Source organism: Varanus komodoensis, unplaced genomic scaffold (genome assembly GCF_004798865.1).
Source record: "Varanus komodoensis strain SLA01 unplaced genomic scaffold, ASM479886v1 scaffold1, whole genome shotgun sequence".
Lineage (NCBI taxonomy): Eukaryota > Metazoa > Chordata > Lepidosauria > Squamata > Varanidae > Varanus > Varanus komodoensis.
In genome coordinates this window covers 130619891-130635209 of record NW_025335268.1, presented here as the reverse complement: position 1 = coordinate 130635209, position 15319 = coordinate 130619891, and the positions used below count along the sequence as shown (strand labels likewise).

General features: G+C 39.9%; 1 protein-coding gene across 7 annotated transcripts in view; it reads right to left on the bottom strand.

Annotated features, from left to right (window-relative positions):
* Window positions 1–15319, bottom strand: part of SRGAP2 (SLIT-ROBO Rho GTPase activating protein 2) — a 200730-nt gene that overhangs the window by 123608 nt on the left and 61803 nt on the right. For all 7 annotated transcript variants that reach the window (XM_044446203.1, XM_044446211.1, XM_044446238.1 and 4 more), the window contains one exon: window positions 9765–9957. In XM_044446203.1, the coding sequence (XP_044302138.1) occupies window positions 9765–9957 (193 nt within the window). The remainder of the gene's footprint in view (window positions 1–9764; window positions 9958–15319) is intronic.

The window sequence follows — 15319 nt, the reverse complement described above, 5'->3', positions numbered from 1 at the left end:
AGAAATTCCATGGTGGAAGGGTTTACAGTATTTCTAGCTGAAATTACAAAAAAGGTTAAGTAACACTCAATACTACTGTATCATGCAACTGTGAAAAAATGGAAAATGTTCTGATTTAGATTTAAGACCACCCAAAGAGAACTTTTTTTTAAATGCAGTGCTCAAAAAGGACCTAGCCCTTGATGTAGATAAAAGATCAGCTCGAATTCATTACTTCTGGTTGGAAATTATTGCTCTAATAGCTTGGGCTTTAAAGAATTAAAAGATGAGATTTCCCTAATGACTGGAAATGGTTCAACTGTACTGCGCTCTTTGCACTGAAACACAAATATTTCTTCTCTATCCTAATTTGCAGATGCTAAAGAAATTTGGGACTTGATCCCATTTGTACTGGTTTAAAAACACTGTTGCTGGGTGCTGATTAATGTTTGTTCTCAAAAACTGTATTACAAAATCCTGAAGCAAAAAAGGAGGCATTCCAAAATTAAAGGCTCTTGAGAGCACATTCTTTTAAAACTATCAGTCCTGTTTTTCCACAATACTTGCTTTACTTGCATTCAGATACATTAACAGGCAAGATCTCAAGAAGAGTAATTGAGAAATCTATACTGCAGACAAAGTTGCCAGTAAGTGTCAAGATTTAAGCATGCTGTTGGAACACAAAAGGCTTGGATGACTTACTACTAACAGAATCAATTCAAAGTAAATACATTTAGGTTTGATTATTTAAAAACCCAAGGAAGGACCGAAACAGGTCCTTTTATTACCCTTTCATTAAACAATTGTGTAATCAGCCACCTAACCTGATGTCCTTGAATGTATTGGACTATAATTCCCATCATCCTCAGCTATGATGACCAACAAGCTAGCATAAATGTTATTGAACAAGTGATCACAAAGGAAAGTATGGGGAAGATGAGTAAGCCAGACTGGTAGCCGGGGTTGAAAGAAGATCACAACACCTGGAGGGTACCTGATTGAGGAAGGCTGCCCTAGAAAATGCAACAAAACAATCAAGAAAAATACTTGCTGAACTATACAGGTTTGTAGAGTAGAATTTCATTAAGGTGGGCACATTGAAGCACCCTGTGAACTTTCCAATGTATGTTCTGATTTGAACTTCCCTTCCCTATAAAGGCTTTTCGAACTTAGGTTGAAATGGAATGCATCAGAACTTTCATAAGATCAACCAATTCAATAAGGCAAAATCAAACAACAAACCCAAATTGTAGGTTGCTCTGTTTTAAAAATTAAACAAACAAATAAACAAATAAGCTCTGTCTGGTTTAATAAGCGTATCATGTACAACACTTTGGAAAGCAGTTATTTCAATTTGCAGTGAGAGACTGGGGAGTTCGGACACAGGTGTCAAGCAACTCTCACACCTTCATATGCTAAGTTTACTCCACAGAATGCCATAAAAACATTTTAAGACTACTGCAGCAACTTCAATTACTATATTTATTTTTCTTGTTGAGACAGCTCCTGAAAAAACTTGATGTGAGTTCTGTGACTAGGTTTTTGAGTTTTAGTCTTTGGTGGCTTTCAATGAGATCTGAATGCCAAGACAAAATGACAGTTTGGGGTTTTGGACAAAAAAGGAGTTTTAGATCTCCTTCCCAGATTGTGACACCATGTGCTAAGGAAAGGATGTATCAGAAGACTCACATAATAGAACATTGCAATGAAAAAAATGTGGACTATACTGGCATATATCAAAGTTTAGGACCACATCGAAACATCCCTGGTAGAATTATTCATGCAGATCAAGCAAGTGTCTAAGATCACAGTAGAAAAGTTCTTCATGCATTTCTTTAGTAACACCAAATAATTCACATCCCAACATTAAAGAAAAAATAGATCTGATTTACTAACTTGCCATTTCCTCAAACACAAACAAATCTGCTTTTTCATTTTCTCTTTCTATAACCTCATTGTAAAACCCGAGCTACTATATACAAGTCTTTTTTAAATAGTATTCTTTCTAATATACCATCATTTACAGATGATGCACACCACAGTTCAAGATGCTCTTAGATCAAGTGTGACAGAATTCTAAAGGCTTAACACTGTCTTAATACATACAGGAATTGCTTTTTCAAAGCACTTCAATGACCTAACCTACTGCTTAGGTCTATTAATTAGGACTATTAATTTTAAGAAATTCAGTTATGATATTTGGGTTTCTTCCCCCACCCTCAACCCCAAAATTAAGGACATCTGTTGTTTACAAGTGCTCAGCTTGAAGGCTGCCAGGCTAGATCTGCATCCTCTTACTTCACACAGGCAACCAAACAGCCTCCTGAATTTCATGCTGGGATGTCCTGGCTATCTTGATATTCAAAACTGACAATTGTTTCTTAGCATCTTACTTCCACAGATTATCCTTGTTTCCTAAAGGCAATTTATAATCCTGTCTTAAAACAGATGTTAGTGTTACATTTGTTTGGCTGTTTTGTGAGATACACCAGTCCATTTTTTTGCATGTAGAAGGCCCAAGGTTCAATCCCTGGCTGCTTTTGTCAACTCAGGCTCAAAGGCACAGAAAAGCCTTTCACCAGTACAATGGAGGGGTGCCACATGTCAAAGTAGACTGACGGTCCATTGCTCTGTCTCTCTCTATCGCAGCTACTTTCACACCTGTACAAGAGAATGCTCTGAAGGTATTTGCCAGTGGATGCAGACTGGACTGGAGACCATATAAAGGAAGAAGAATATTGAAAGGAAATTTTAAGTGCTCCATGGTGTTCCCTGGGACTGAGTTGGGAGGAGACGCACTAGGACCCTTACAGTGGCAAATCATCTGTTGGGTCTCCACAGAAGGTGATTATGAGGACTATTATGATAAGTAACTGCACAATGTTTCTGGGTTTCCCCTTGAAACATTGGGTTGCTGTAAGTGAGCATGTTCCTGCATGCTGCTTGCTGTTCCTCAGTGTGGTTTCTTAACCATGCACAGGTCACCTTAAGAGTCCACGGCTTGCTGTTGAGCCCATGGCTGTCTGGCTAATCTTCAGAGCAGCAACCTCTGAATCCTATGCAATGGCTTGTGCGTGGCTTGTCTAGAAAACCTGTCTGGCAACAGCAGCAAAAAAACTCTAGTGACTTCCTGTGGTTTCACTAACTATATCTTCTTTCTACTACACCTTGAAAAGACATGGGTCAATTAACTTCTGTACTTCAGTACCTCCCTAGACAGTGATACCTTCCCCACCCGCAGTGTTGGGAAGGTATGCACACAGTTTTGAACCCTAAGGAGATTTTTGTATATTTAACCTTTTCACCTTTGTGGAGATTTGCATAAATTTAGCACTAAATCTTTGAGGGAAATTTGCACAAATTTAGGTAATTATACGGCATGGTATACGGTTTACTTTACCCAGACACCATGGGGCGTTCAAGTGACATCTTCTTTATAATTGGTTTAGCTATGTTAGAGACATTTTATGGGAAACTACTGACAACAAACAGATGGCAGGTGACACAAACAGTTGAGAATGAAAGGACAGGTCTGTGAAGGGCAACAGGCTTATCTTAAGATGGAAAAGGAATGACGCCTGAGTAGCAGAAGTCAGCTCTGCTAAAAAACTTTTGCAGTTCATTCTGTGGCCAAACATATTCTTTCCAGTTCTTGGAGGAAGAACCCACCCCTTGACAGCAGTCCATTATATAGGTAGCATAGTCTGTGGTTACAGAATCCAAAATTCTCACATCAGTACCCTCTTCATAGCCAGATGTTCACCTGCAGTATTTTTGTTTCCCTTTTATATTTCTCTTCCTAGAAATGGAAGGATGGATGAGAAAATTATTTGGGCCCAAGGTTCTTGAGCTTCCTTCCCAGAGCTTCAGAATCTGATGCAATCTTTTGTAGCTCAGTTTGGCAGTATCATTTGTTCCCACATGGATCAAAGGAGAGTGATAGATGTATAGGTGTCTATGGACTGTATGAGCTTTGGCAACCTCTCAGCTGCATCTCTACTTCAAGCTCTAGGGAGAGACCATACCTGGTGAGCCCATGGGTCATACCAACACACTTGGGTTTCAATCCTAAGCAAGGAGGAGTCTCCCACAATGATGACTCTTTTCCTCTTGGTCAACTGTCTTTCTGCATCTTGCTTCATGTTGCATAGGTTTCTTGTAATTTTCCCTCTGCAGGCTGTCCTGCAGACTTAGCTGTTGTAGGTCCACCGGAGTAGAGTGTCTTCTGATTCTTCTGCTTCTAACTGCTACCTTCTCCAGGAAGTTCCTCTTCATTGGCTTTCCTTAATTCAGCATTTTCTATATTCACCATTTTTGTCTGAGAATACTTTACTTTCTCTTAGTCCTTGGAGAGTAGACATCTGCCACTCAAGCACTCTTGCTTTCTCTTATAATAATGCATCCAGTTTGCATTTATTACAGGTATAGGTAAAGGTAAAGGTTTCCCCTTGACATTAAGTCCAGTCATGCCTGACTCTAGGGGGCGGTGCTCATCTCTGTTTCCTAGCCGAGGGAGCCAGCTTTGGTCCGCAGACAGTTTCCGTAGTCATGTGGCTGGCATGACTAAACACCAAAGTGCACGGGATGCTGTTACCTGCCCACCAAAGTGGTACCTTTTTATCTACTTGCATTTGCATGCTTTCGAACTGCAAGGTTGGCAGGAGCTGGGACAGAGCAACGGGAACTCACCCCATTGTGCAGATTCGAACCGGCGACCTTTCGATCTACCAGCCCAGCAGCACAGCGATTTAAACCGCTGCACCACCTGCAGGTATATAGGTTATTAATTGCAGGCAGGAAACAAATATTGCTCACACTTTGCAGGTCACTGTGAATGGAGAATCCATTCTATCCATGCTATAGGATAAAAAGTAGGAAAATACACATTTATAGATTTTTGCAAGCTGTTAGGTACATGGGCCACTGTTTTGAGCAGGCCAGCTGAAGTCTGACTTCTTTGTTGTTTCCAGTGACTTTCTCTTGCTTCCCAGAATGCAGGCATATGCAGATTATCCCCACTGCCTTAGATTGTTAAAGAACTAGTTGATAATAACTTGTTTTGTATACTTATAGCTCACTACTTATTGCTCTACTATTGCCTAGTTAGATCAAATCAATCAAGAGGCAAGTAATCCCCCTGAGCTTTCTCTTCATTCCCTAGTCAAACTGTCTGGCTTCATTTTGACCCATACTGGCTCCAAAACTTGACACTTTGAGACTTTGCATGTTTTGTTTTGAACTCTGTAAGCTTTGAGACAGCAGCAGTTCTTTATTTTTCTTTGGGTATCCATCACATTTGTCTCCAGTATCTAAGCTACCCTGTCTGCATAACCCCTCAATCTCCTGCCTTGCCTTAGTGCCACCTTCTACTCCTTATTTGCCAAATACCAGTTTTCTCCAATATTCACCTCTCTCTCTCAAGTCTATTAGAACCAATATGCATGCACTTGGAGATGGTACACTAACCAAGAAGTTAACATAATGATATTAAAAGAGTCATGTTCAACCAGGCAAAGGATCCATCTAGCCACGGATGTTCACGGGAAGCCCACAAACAGGATCCAAGAGCAAATGCACACTTTTGGTTATGTCCTTCAGCCATGAGTTATAAAGAGGTATACTGCCTTTGATGCTAAAACTTACATTTTTCTCTTTGTAACACATGTGCATGTATATGTTAAAAACAAAATCTGTAAACTAAAAACAGTCTATATTTTTGGACTTTAAGGACTGTTTGAATTCATTTCCCCATTTCAGCAGCAGTTATTCTCCAGTTTGTTCACTTTATTTATTTATTGTAGAAGAATAACTGGAATCTGGGTTCTGGAGTTGGGAGCCTTTGACTCAGAGCTGAGTTCTGAGATGCTATTTATTTTTTGCTATAGGCCACCAGTAAATTCTGAATGCCCTCCTAAAAACTGATTTGAATTGGATAATATGGGACCAAGCAGTCCCAACATTGTTCTGTTATGGTGAGCTTGATTACCTATTCATTGGTTATTTTTTCTGCCTGAACATCTACAGTGTGATTGAATGGGGCGAGGGGGGGGGGGGATGATCACACTATTAAAAGCCACCTGTGACAGCAGGAAAACACTGTTTTAATACACTTTATAATATATAGGTGCTAAAACTAAAAAAGGGCTCAAGAGTGAAATTTGGTCTTCAGCCACCAGAAAAAATGTTCAAAATGATGAAGAGTTCCATGGACTCTGAAAATTCCACGGCTTGGAGAAAGAAGATACGTACCACAAAACTGCAAAATTTCCATAGCCTAAATAGTTACATGCTCCAAATTAGAGAGGCAGACCATTCTTGCCATTTTATCCCCCAAAATCCTTTTCTGTTCAAACTTCAGGTTATGCCTGTAAAGGAACTCTGCCAGTATATTTTAAAAACAAAACTGCATTCACAAACAGCATGAATGAAACAGAGGAATGGAGATAAGGAGTGGATATGTTTGTGTGTGCAGGCATACTTTCTCACTCTAAGTACTACCAAGGACTTTTGAGTGACATTTCCTCCAGCATCAATTAAAAACCTGCTGGGCCACCTTAACAGCTTCCATATCAAACATTCATCTGAAATGCCCAGCAAAGGAAAAGCAGCAGCTATAAGTGATATGGCTCTAATGAGAGAGCATGTCCACTAGGGAAATTTGACACCATCATTAAATAGAAGTTTATCCTTGCACTTATCACTGGAAAAAAAACTAAGAGTAGTTTATTTGGAATGTGGGAGAACTAACCATCATCCAAAAAAGTCATTTCTCTTTTACTACACACAGAATGAGAAGAGAATGCAGTTCTTAAAAGTTTTTTTAAGCCTCTGTTGCAGAAAAGGGGAAGCAAAAAAAAAAAAGTCCAGGACACAGTTACTGTTCTATAAATAGGGGCTGGACATTCACAATTCTCTTTATGAGCAAGGCCTAGGGGTCTGTCTTTAGCAGTGATATACTGCAGTATATGTTTTAATGAGGATGTTTGCATTAAGCATCAGTAAGGGGGAGAACAAAAGGTGAACCACATCAAAGCAGGACAAAAAGGAAGCCACAGGGTAAAGAGTTAATGGCTTTCAGAGGAAGGCTTTCTAGTAAAAGAGAAGGTTGCTTCTTCTACCACAGCCAAACCATATCCTCAAACACAGTGATTAAATCATCTAATAAAAACAAATCATTCTAATCCCACAATGGCTGGAAATTAAACAAACTGAATTTGGAATAGATACATATCCAGATGGATTTCTTCCTTAAAGGACAGGCTGAGTATCCCTGGAGCTGATTTTTTTTCCAATCCCAAGGCCAGCTTTACATCACAAAGCAGTCCCAGCTGCTATCCTGACAACAGAACATGACAAGTTTCACACATTGTTGAAATATTTGTTGCAGCAGAAAGTCTTTTTCATGATAGACAATCAGAGATGAGCACCTTGCCTATCCGAAGGCCATACTGTATGTCCAACATAACATGAAAGGCTTTGACTAATTTACACATCATTTGCATAATTTTGCATAGCATTCCCACAAGCCAAGCAGCTGCCAAAACTACAGTTGACATGCTGTGTATATTCCACTGTAGCCAAATTATGAATTTGATATACATCGATCTGGGAAACTTGCAGACGTTTCTGGGAGCAAGAATCTTGCTAATAATCTTGTTCTTGTTCCTGGGAACAAGAATCTTGCAAAACCACACAAATTTAAGGCACAAACAACCAAAGGTTTGGGCCCTATTTGCTGCTTTCCTGTTTCTGCTCTTTTAAGCAATGTTCTGCTGTATATTTTTGATGTCATTTTGGAAAACATGAGGACCAAAAACATTTCAGTTGACAATGCTCTGCTTTCTAGATATACACTGCAGAAGCACTACACAAAGCATGTGTCATCCATGCCACATTTTTGGATCTGTTTCAAAAAATATGTTGTCCTACATAATGAACTGGTATCTTCCTATATGTAATGTTGCAACAAGTGGATTAGCACAGTTGTGGTCAATGGAAGGCAGGAATCACACATTCACACGTAGCTTCTAAGGGAGCAAGTCAATGGAAATGCCCATAAACCTACTAACTTAGAGGATTATGTAGCAGATCCTCACTTCAGTGGTCCTCCCATCATGGAAGTCAGCTGTTTTAGGCTATCTAGCTTTGCCACTTCAGAAAGAGAGGGAAGGGGGCTTTAGTACCGGCAAGACACATTGCATCCCAGTGGTCCCAGTCTCCCTCCCTCCTCGCCCCCTGGAACACTCCCTTTACCCCTTCTCTAAGGCAGCTCTTCTCATGCCAGTGTGTTTGTGTGTGTGTGTGTGGGGGGGTATCCTAGTGTGGATCCCCAGCTGCATGATTAGAGCTCTTTCTAACCTCACATCTGAAGATTCAAAATATCCTAAGCCCCCTAGATGCTGCCTAGGGGCCACAGATTTCTTTCCCCCTCCTCCCCACATCTCTAAGTCTAGAAAGCAAATACTGAAAAAGGCCTTGTGGGCACACAAGGGCAATTATGAGAAACCAGCTCTTTCTTCAAATAATACTTAGTTTAAAAATTAATCACATAAATCATTAGGATCATGCAGTTATGAGACAAATGAGGATGAGGTCATTCTTTTTGTACTAAGTTCTTAAGGAATGCCCTGTTGAGACCAAAAAAAAAAAAAAAAAAAAGGGTGGGGAGCTGGTATATTTGACTTACACTGCAATTCTGTTGCAGTTCCCTTTAAACAGACTATCCTCAAATGCCTACAGGCAGGTCCAGAAATAAATGCAGCTGACAGGGATTCATGAATGGTTCAAAACGGTTCAAGAATCCCTTTTGGCTTAAAGCCACAATTCCCCCCCCCCCTCTTCAAATGTACTACTGATCAGATTGTTATTCTAATAAGGGGTATACAACCTGTTTCACTGTGAGAGCAGGAAACACACAAACACACACAGGCATCATGTGCACACATCCAGTGGTGCTGATCTGGATCATTCCTTCCGTGTTGATAAGTATTTGGACCTCTGGGGTAGAATACAGTTAGGGGAAATTTGGTGGTAGGGTCAGGCCAACCACGAGGGGTCAGGGGTTGCATACCTCTGCTCTACTTTTCAGGGGCAAGAACTGTCCAATACTGAGCACCCTCCACTCAACACTGATGCTCCACAGGCTTTCATTAATTTTTTTTAGAGAATTCACAATACATAACACCAGTTTCATCACTACCATTAATTTCCACTTCATCTTTTGCATCAAAGAAAACCCATGCACACTGATGCCAGTGCATATCAAAAGGAGGAAGAACCCCCTGATAGCAACCCATGATGTTGTTTGTGTGAACTGTTTCAGGCATTAAGTAAATCTACAGCTGCTTACAATTCCTAATGATCAGCAACAAGCTACAGTTGCACAGCTCAATTTCACGAAAATTTCCACTCTCAAATCATCTCCTTCCATGCACAATCAAAAGAATGGGACATAATTCCCGATTACATTTGAGTTTCACGTTTTGGAGGAGTTCATGTAGCTCTCCAGCAAAGAGGCTACCAGGAAATGAACACAAGCACTATATGATTACACAGAGCATGCATGTTCACTCAGCACATGAGTTCTGCTACCAGCTAACACTGTGGTAGGCCAAAGGGTATTCTTCTATATTTTGGTTGCTGATGAAAGCCAGAAAATAAACACACAAATCCAAAATGTTTGGTTATGACATTCATAATGTAATACGTATATACGTCATTAGCCCATCTCCATCCCATTATTTCAGTAAGCCTCCCCACTTCCTTGACAAAGAAAAGCATTTTACTTGAATTGTTGATCTTTGGTGCTCCTTGTTTTTGCTAGAAATCGTTCAGCCAGCTTCTCTAAATTCCTGGAGTAATCCATCTCAATCTCAGCCTTTTTGCGGAAAAAATCTTGCAGGTCCTGGAGCAGTTGGACTCTAAGCTCACATTGCTGATCAAGACATTTCAGTTGTTCAATAAGCTGAGCTCGAATCTCTACAAACCAAAGGCAAAAAGAAAAGCCATACATACACAGTTAAAACAGAGGGAAAATCATATGAATTATCTAACAGTACACAGTGCTAATACATGGTTAAAGCTAAACAGATCTCCACATTATCCAGGATCAGATACCACATAATTACCCAGAATGGAGCATTCCTGGATCAACTGAAACAGGAAATGATTTACTCACCTGTTCCCAAGATTTTTTTGATTAAACATTTTAGGAATTGCAACCATGACATGCAAATTCTTTTTTTCTAACCTGCTTCACAAAGCTATTGATAATAAAATGGGATGACCCCATAGACGTTGTCCTCAGCAACTTGAAAGAAGGTCAGGATGCAAATGCTATTACGTAAACAGCAGTTAGTAAAATCAGGGTAAATAATGCCTCCCCTCCTTTGGCATTTGGCCAAGATAATAGGTAATAAAAGAATTACAATAGTGCTTTGGACCCAGTGGCCGACAGATGACAAAAGCAAGCTACAATACAATACAATTCACTTACTAGGAAGGCTTTTCCTGTTGAAGTTTTGATTTGTCAGTGGTGTCCAGGGCACAACTGACATCCTGATGACACAGTCATTGTCCAAAAATGTACTGAATCTCTGTTTAGTAAGAGCTGCAGGCCTGGCTAACATTGCAATTCCCTGCTGTTAGCGCAAGTTCCCTCCAGAGACTCCCCATCAAATTCCTTTGCAGGCTGTTCTCAGGGCAAAAGCAAGACAGGATCATGCCAGGAATTCCCAGAGGACACCAATTTGGAACTATTCAATTAGATTCTGGGTCTCCAGCTGTGCCACTTCAATTTAATGCAGCACATCAAATCGAGAATAGGTGGCTCCTGGAAGATCCAACAGATTTGCATTCCCAATTGGGAAAGGACACAGAAAAGGCAGTTTCATTTTTCTTTAAAATTAATGCCTTTGAGCAAAATTTGCAAGCGTATTCTTTTTGTTTGCACAATGGGTGTTTCTAGCATCAGTGCAGTTGTTGTTAATATATTATTATTAATATTTCCATATCACTCAATAGCCAAAGCTTTCTGGACAGTTCACAACAAAGTAAGTGTATCATCATCATCACTATTTGGTACTAAAAGTTGTTTCATTAAGACCACCCAATGCTTGCAGTAGCTGTAGTGGGGATATGAGTTATACAATTATATATTCTTGACCATGGAAGTGCTGAACAAGCCGATTGTGTAATAACTGATTTGACAACTGGTGACAGCATTCTTGATTGCGACAGTCAAAGTCTGTCATCCTAGTACCTTTGGCTTCCAAGCTGCTCAATATGCTGGTTCCAGATCCATTAATAATGCCTCCATCCCAAAACACGAAACAATGACCTAACTATGCAATTTCCACAGCCTTGACATTCAGAATGCTCACTGGAACTGCCCATGTTGCTGGAACTTTGCTGAAGCCTCCTCCAGCTTGTTTATAACATAGTGTTCCAAGGCTGAATTTATGCTAAACAATATAAATAAGCAAATGCAGTGCTTAGCATTCAGTGCACTTCAGTCTTTGTTTATGGCTGTGGATCATCTGTGTATTAAAGCTGATGGAAATGGTTTTATGCAGAGCAAAAAGCTTTTCCCACCAATAATTCTATTTCTAAAATAGCCTATCAAAAAAACTCAGACAGGTGTAAAATGTCCAAAATGAAAAAGAACCACTGAATGAAAAAGCGCATACCCTACAGCCAGCTAGGTCTCAGTTAGAGAATTCATGTTGCGCACAAATGTCCAAATTACGGCTTTGTTTAGAAGGACAAACTGAAAAGGATTAAAATGTCTCAGCTTTCAAACAAAACAGAGAACTAGGCCAACAATCAGAGAATGAAGGAAGATGCCTATCAGAGAAGAGAACACACTCCATAAATTGCTTCCTTTTAAGATCTAGCCAAGTAGGTATATTTAGCTTCTTAAAAGTTCCCAAGATGTAGGTACAACTGCTCAGCTACATTATCCAATACTGATCAGAGAACATAAAGCAATCAGTACACAACTACATGAAATTTCATGCGTCCTACCCATAACATGGATTTGCTGAACAAACATCTATATTTAATCCAAGTCTCAATAAGATACTCAATCTGAACATTTCATCATATGTGTGTATTCACTATCTCTCACTCATTTCTTTTTAATTTTAATTTTAAGCTGTTATTACTCCAACTGGTGACACAGTTTGGTGTCATGTTATATTCCACTAGTTCAAAACCAATAACATACACAATCCAATTAGTTCTTTGACAGTATTCCCAGGGTAACGGTATTCCAGTTAATTCTAAGTGAGATTTTGGATCCAGCGATAGTTCTTCTTGTAAGCAACACTTTAGGCTTAAAAACATTTTAATAGAAAAGATGGTAGAAATGGGTTAACCTGGATGCAATCACATACAATAATGCAGAAGCAAGAAAGAAGCATGGTAGGAATGGGGCATGGTGAAGTCACCTGGAGAGGTAATGACATTACATGCCTTTTGCTCAATATCGCTTCCCATTCTTGCTTTTCACTATTTTTTAAAGGTAAGTGGAAAGTGCATAAAGCTCAATAGCTTCTCCAGCATTAAGGATATTTGCATTTGCTGAGGAAGTCCCACTGATAGCTTTGGGAGCAGCTAGTCTCAGAACTCTACTTCTGGAACAGCTTAGTCCCACAGATGACAGTAGATACCAAAATAGTCTGGTTTTACTGTCTGCATTAAGAGAAAATCAACATACTCGTCTTCTGGGACCCACGTGAGGAAGCAAGGTGGAGCCCACGACACAAATTGCTTAATAAATGCTTCTTAGTTCATTTTGCCTAGAATTATGTTTCTCTGTTAACAACATCAACAACAAGTTGCTATTTGTAGGAATTTATGATCTTAACCTCCAGGGCTTGAACACCTCTCACTCCCACAGTGGTTTGCTTTTTGAGATGACAAATGCCACAAAGCAAAATTATACCATATCCTGTGCGTCTACTTCAATTCTTTTGGGATTCAAAGCACCAATCAGGAATAGGCAAACCATGGGTTTTACGCAAGTGCTTTAAAAATATCTTTCAAAATAGAGCATCCTTGGAAAAGTTACCCCAAACAGCAGGCTGAAGCAAAAGAGCCATTTCAAAATGTCATTCCTTATTAGACACCCACCCCCAATAAACAGCTACCCCTAATTCTTAAAATTCTTTTTGAGCCAGCGTGGTGTAGTGGTTAAGAGCATGGGACTGGGACTCAGACAATCCGGGTTCTAGTCCCCGCTCAGCCATGGAGCCAACTGGGTGACTTTAGGCCAGTCACAGACTCTCAGCCCAACCTACCTCATAGGGTTGTTGTGGGGATAAGATGGAGGAGGAGAATAATGTAAACTGCCTTGAGCCCTTTGTAGGAAAAAGGCAGGATATAAATTGAAAAAAATAAATAAAATAAAAAAGTAATTAGGGTGGACATAAAAAAGGATCATGCATTTACATTTATTATGTTTATATTCTGCCTTTTTTCTATAAGGAACAAGGTTACTCTGAGGGATACTGATTCTTCCAGTGTCACCAATGAGTTTCACAGCCAGATGGAAACTATAACCCAGACCTCCCAAGTCCCAATCTAACCATTATACCACACTGGCCAACTACATTGGCCCACATACTATGCATCAGATAAAACTGCTAAATCAAGTTGGAGGCCTCTTTGATTCTCCAAATTCTAACTGGTGACACAGTTTGGTGTTATATTACATCCCACTAGTTCAAGACCTGTAATATACACAATCCAATGAGTACATTAGGACTATACATTGCAGTGAATCAAACACTGTTTCTATAAGAGGGAAAGTAACAGCTGGTCGGGTTACCAGCACTGCGGAACAATCATTCATTGAAGATCCAAAGTCTTGAAAGTTGAACTATGGAAGAGCAGTGTTACCCAAAGATAATTTTTGCAATGTTTTGTTCTAGCTACAAATAATGCCAAGAATGCAGGAATTTCCTGAAACGCAGACAGTGTTCTATGGGTATACAATATCTTCTTGTTATTCCCAAAGCTTGTTGAACTAAGAGTTTGCAGCCTACTGACGGAAATACTACAGTACAGTGGGTGCCTGGATTACAGAAGAAAAACATGTATATAATACAAACTCATGAGCTTATGGTAAAGCAAACTACACCCAAATTAGAAGTCATCATTACAGAACACACCCATTTAGAAGGTGACATATTACGATGCAATTGTACTGCAATGCCTGTACGCATTGAACTCACAAAATTACAAGCAGCCAACGCAAAGCAGGAAGAGCAGTGGTAGCAATCTTCATCCCCATATCCTGCCACCCCGCATTTTCCACTGGAGAAGTTTTTTTTCCTGGTCTAGCTGGAATACAGGGAGGAGGAGGCTGGGATGGCTGTAGGATGCTTTGCATACCGGCCTCCCAGGTCTTTTTCCCTGCCAGCCAAAGCACCCTCTTTCTGCAAGGTTGTTTTCCTGACTCGGAGAGCAGCCAGCACAGTTCTTTCAGTGTGACCTGCAAGCCAAGCCAGGCCGGAATGCTTATTCCCAGCTCCAAGCACCATTTCTAGCCCTACATTTAGGCATACAAGGCATCCCGTCCAAAACTGTCCACAGGCCATAAGATCCCTCCCTTGGTATACTGCAACAAAACTAAGAAACAGTTTTGTGGCACCTTAAAGACTATCAAATTTAGTCTTTAAAGTGCCAACGTCCCTTTATCTGCTGTAACCCTAGCCACCAAAAGATATAAAATGTTCTTCAGCTGACTCAATTGGACTCCAGAGAGTCTGCTCCCTATATTAACTTAGTAGGGACATGAACTGTAGCAAAATTGCTACAACCTTTTCTTCTCTGTGCACACAGAAAGCACAACTGAACACACTCAAACATTTCAAATCATGAGAAAGGACACGAAAGGAGGTAAACCCAATCTAGACCCTGACCTGATAAGACAAACTTAACTGTAAGTTACAATAGTGGATTTCTATCTTCCTTTTAGAGGCACATGAAGTGTGGAGTTCCCTGAAGTCCTTAAACTCAGAAAGAGAACTTATCCAGAGGAGAGGGGTGACATCATCACACCTTACACTGAGAATTGTGGAATAAAATTAGCAATATGTCAGGTGCAAAATTTTAAGAAAATTTGAGATGGCTTGATCCAAAGCAGCACCTTGAAGCAATCTTTCTGTAAATTAATAAGCTCACATGTGCCTCAAAGGCATTTTTAAAAAATCAGCATCATACCCCTGAAGTACCTTCAAGGACACACACATTTTATCACATTAATGATGGGTCCAGATTATGATAAAGTTACTTTTGATTATTCCAAACCTAAGATGAATCCAGTTTCAGCAAA